The sequence below is a fragment of the Sinocyclocheilus rhinocerous genome, unplaced genomic scaffold (assembly GCF_001515625.1).
Source record: "Sinocyclocheilus rhinocerous isolate Xijiao unplaced genomic scaffold, SAMN03320098_v1.1 scaffold1515, whole genome shotgun sequence".
Taxonomy (NCBI): domain Eukaryota; kingdom Metazoa; phylum Chordata; class Actinopteri; order Cypriniformes; family Cyprinidae; genus Sinocyclocheilus; species Sinocyclocheilus rhinocerous.
Genome location: NW_015627243.1, coordinates 22,139 through 24,761, shown reverse-complemented (window position 1 = coordinate 24,761; position 2,623 = coordinate 22,139). Strand labels below are relative to the sequence as shown.

The 2,623-nt window shown below is 33.5% G+C and overlaps 1 protein-coding gene across 1 annotated transcript in view; it reads left to right on the top strand.

The window, feature by feature from the left end:
- Positions 1-2,623, top strand: part of LOC107724223 (vesicle transport through interaction with t-SNAREs homolog 1B-like) — a 12,929-nt gene that overhangs the window by 7,634 nt on the left and 2,672 nt on the right. The window contains exon 4 of the mRNA XM_016533065.1: positions 2,413-2,586. Coding sequence (XP_016388551.1) covers positions 2,413-2,586 — 174 coding nt within the window. The remainder of the gene's footprint in view (positions 1-2,412; positions 2,587-2,623) is intronic.

Below are 2,623 nucleotides of genomic sequence, written 5' to 3'. Positions count from 1 at the left end.
TCAAAAAGTGTACTTAAGTACAATACTCAAGTAAATGTACTTAGTTACTGTCCGCCTCTGCTTATAGGTGACCTTAAGACTAACATATTGATACTAACACCCAAAAAACTTTAATTTTGATTTCATGGGGACTTTAAAGACAGCAGAGAATGCATTTACATTATGGTGAACTCATGCTACTGTGGATAGACAAATTTTACCATCTTTGATTTGGATTTACACAGAAAACATGCTGCTTTGTACTTAAGAGCGGTTGTTGTTTTTGATTTCAAGCAAAATTTACTCTTCCTTGGTTACACACACGACTTGCTCAATTGCACGATAATGATTTCTAGAAAATTTCTATATCTTTCCAGTTGGATCTAGTTCTCATCCAGCTAGAACTGGCTACAAACTATGCCCCCCCTTGCACCACCACAAATGGGTATTCCTACAGGAAGTACGTAGATGTTGACCTCTTTAGATCTCTATCTTCCCTGCATGTTTTTAATGACACACCTTAAAGTTGTCTGCATTCCACAAGTTATGTGATTCACAGTAAATCACAGTAACAGCCTGCTCCCCTCAGGCTACAAGTAATGCTGTTATGTTGTGAGTGAATCTGGCTGCTTGTCCCCTGAATGTGTTAATAACATGCCAAGCTCTGTTTAATAATAGACTGCCATACCTTGAGGAGCTTGTAAACTGATATCAGACATAGAGTGTTCAGTGTGTTCTTTAACACAATATGGTACTCATTTTTCTTGGTAGCTAGATTTTTGCTTTTTTGATTGTTTGATTAAGGTGAGTCTTAAATATGCATCCAAAATAATTGTCAATCTATTTTTTATTTAATTCAATTTAAGTTTGTTTGTATAGCGCTTTTCACACTACATATTGTTTCATGTATTAAGTAGACACAACAAACGAATTTCAATAATTACAACTTATGCTTGTAATGATTACAATATAAGGATATTATTACAATATAAGTATAATATTTGACAGTTTTGTATATTGATCCAAAGTTGGCATCATTATGTAATTCTAAAAAACAAAACTGGTTACTTAGGATCTAAAACAGATCCACCCTGTTTGCCTTAAACACACAAAACATCACTCTACAAACAAAGATGCCTGTTGCACTGCCATGGAACAATGTTTCTCTATTGCATACGCATAATGTTGCCTTGAGCAAGGTTATGCATTATGTCCCAAGAGTCCTGTTTCTAAACTCTTTGAAACTGAGGAAGTGAAGGTCATCAGAAAGACCTGAAAAGAATGCTCCATTTTAAATAGACTTTACAGATTTATGAGGGATTTATTTATGCATGTTTTTTTTTTTTTTTGAGCACTTGTTTGATTCAGTGACAGTCAAAAGAGCAATAGTCAGCAATAGTTACTGATCACTTATTCATCGGTCTTTAGTTTTGATACATATTTTTCCCATTATTTTTTTTGTTATCACCACACCAGTCAGCACTGAGATAAATGACAGCATTACATAATTGGAGTCTTTGTATTTGAAAATCAAACAAAAATACAAAGACTCATCCCATGATGCATTATGAATAAAGTAAATGAACCAAGAACAAGGATACATTATATAACTATTATTATAATATAATAATATAATATTTAATTACACAATATAAGTATATTATAATTTCAAATGTCTATATGTCAGTGTATCTACAATTATCTCTCTATCTATTTATATCTGTATATACATACACACACATATTTGTAAATAGATTATGCAAAAAAAAAATAAAAAAAATAGACATACAGACACATTGCCACATATAAAATTGTATTATTTAATCAACTGTAATCTTTCGATGTATTGTTTTATGGTAGGTCTATCTTAAAATTTTCACTTCCAATGCTTCAAAACTATTGGAATAACTATTTTAAGACTATGTTCAAAATATTTAAAGTCAAGGTTGATGTCTGCCCTACTACTGCAATTTTTAGAATTCCCAAAGTTTGAACTTGGTTTTCTTTCAGTCAGTTAGATGTACTAGCCTTCTCTTCATTATTAGCTAAATAGAATATCTTTTTTTTGTGAAAGTCTGCCAAACCTCTGGGTATTTCTCAATGGCTTGTGGATGCTATGTATTTTCTGAAGCTGGAAAAGATAAGATGTTCCCGGTAGAGCAGTTCTGGTTCTTTCCATGATAAATGCCAACGCTTCATAACATATTTTCAATCCCTTGCCTGCTGACTAAATTTTTTGACTGTTATGATTGTTATGAATGTCACTTTACATTCAATGAACAAAAAACTAAAAGTTGTGCTCTGTTGCAGTAATGTCTGTATTTCATGTCAGTAATTATGAGTGAATACGGTTTACACTGGAATTATAACGGAGTATGCTGCAGGTTTTAGTTAAACCATTACTAATTCCTGAATTGTTGTTTGCTTTTGCAGACTCATCTGCAGTCTCAGCGTGCTTTGCTTATCCAGGGAACAGAGTCTCTAAATAATGCGTCAAAGAGTATTGAGCGAAGTCAACGGATTGCAGCAGAGACAGACCAGATTGGCACAGACATCATCGAGGAGCTTGGAGAACAGAGAGACCAACTGGATCGCACCAGAGACAGAGTAAGAGAGATAGATCATCTCCCATCCCAATCGAATG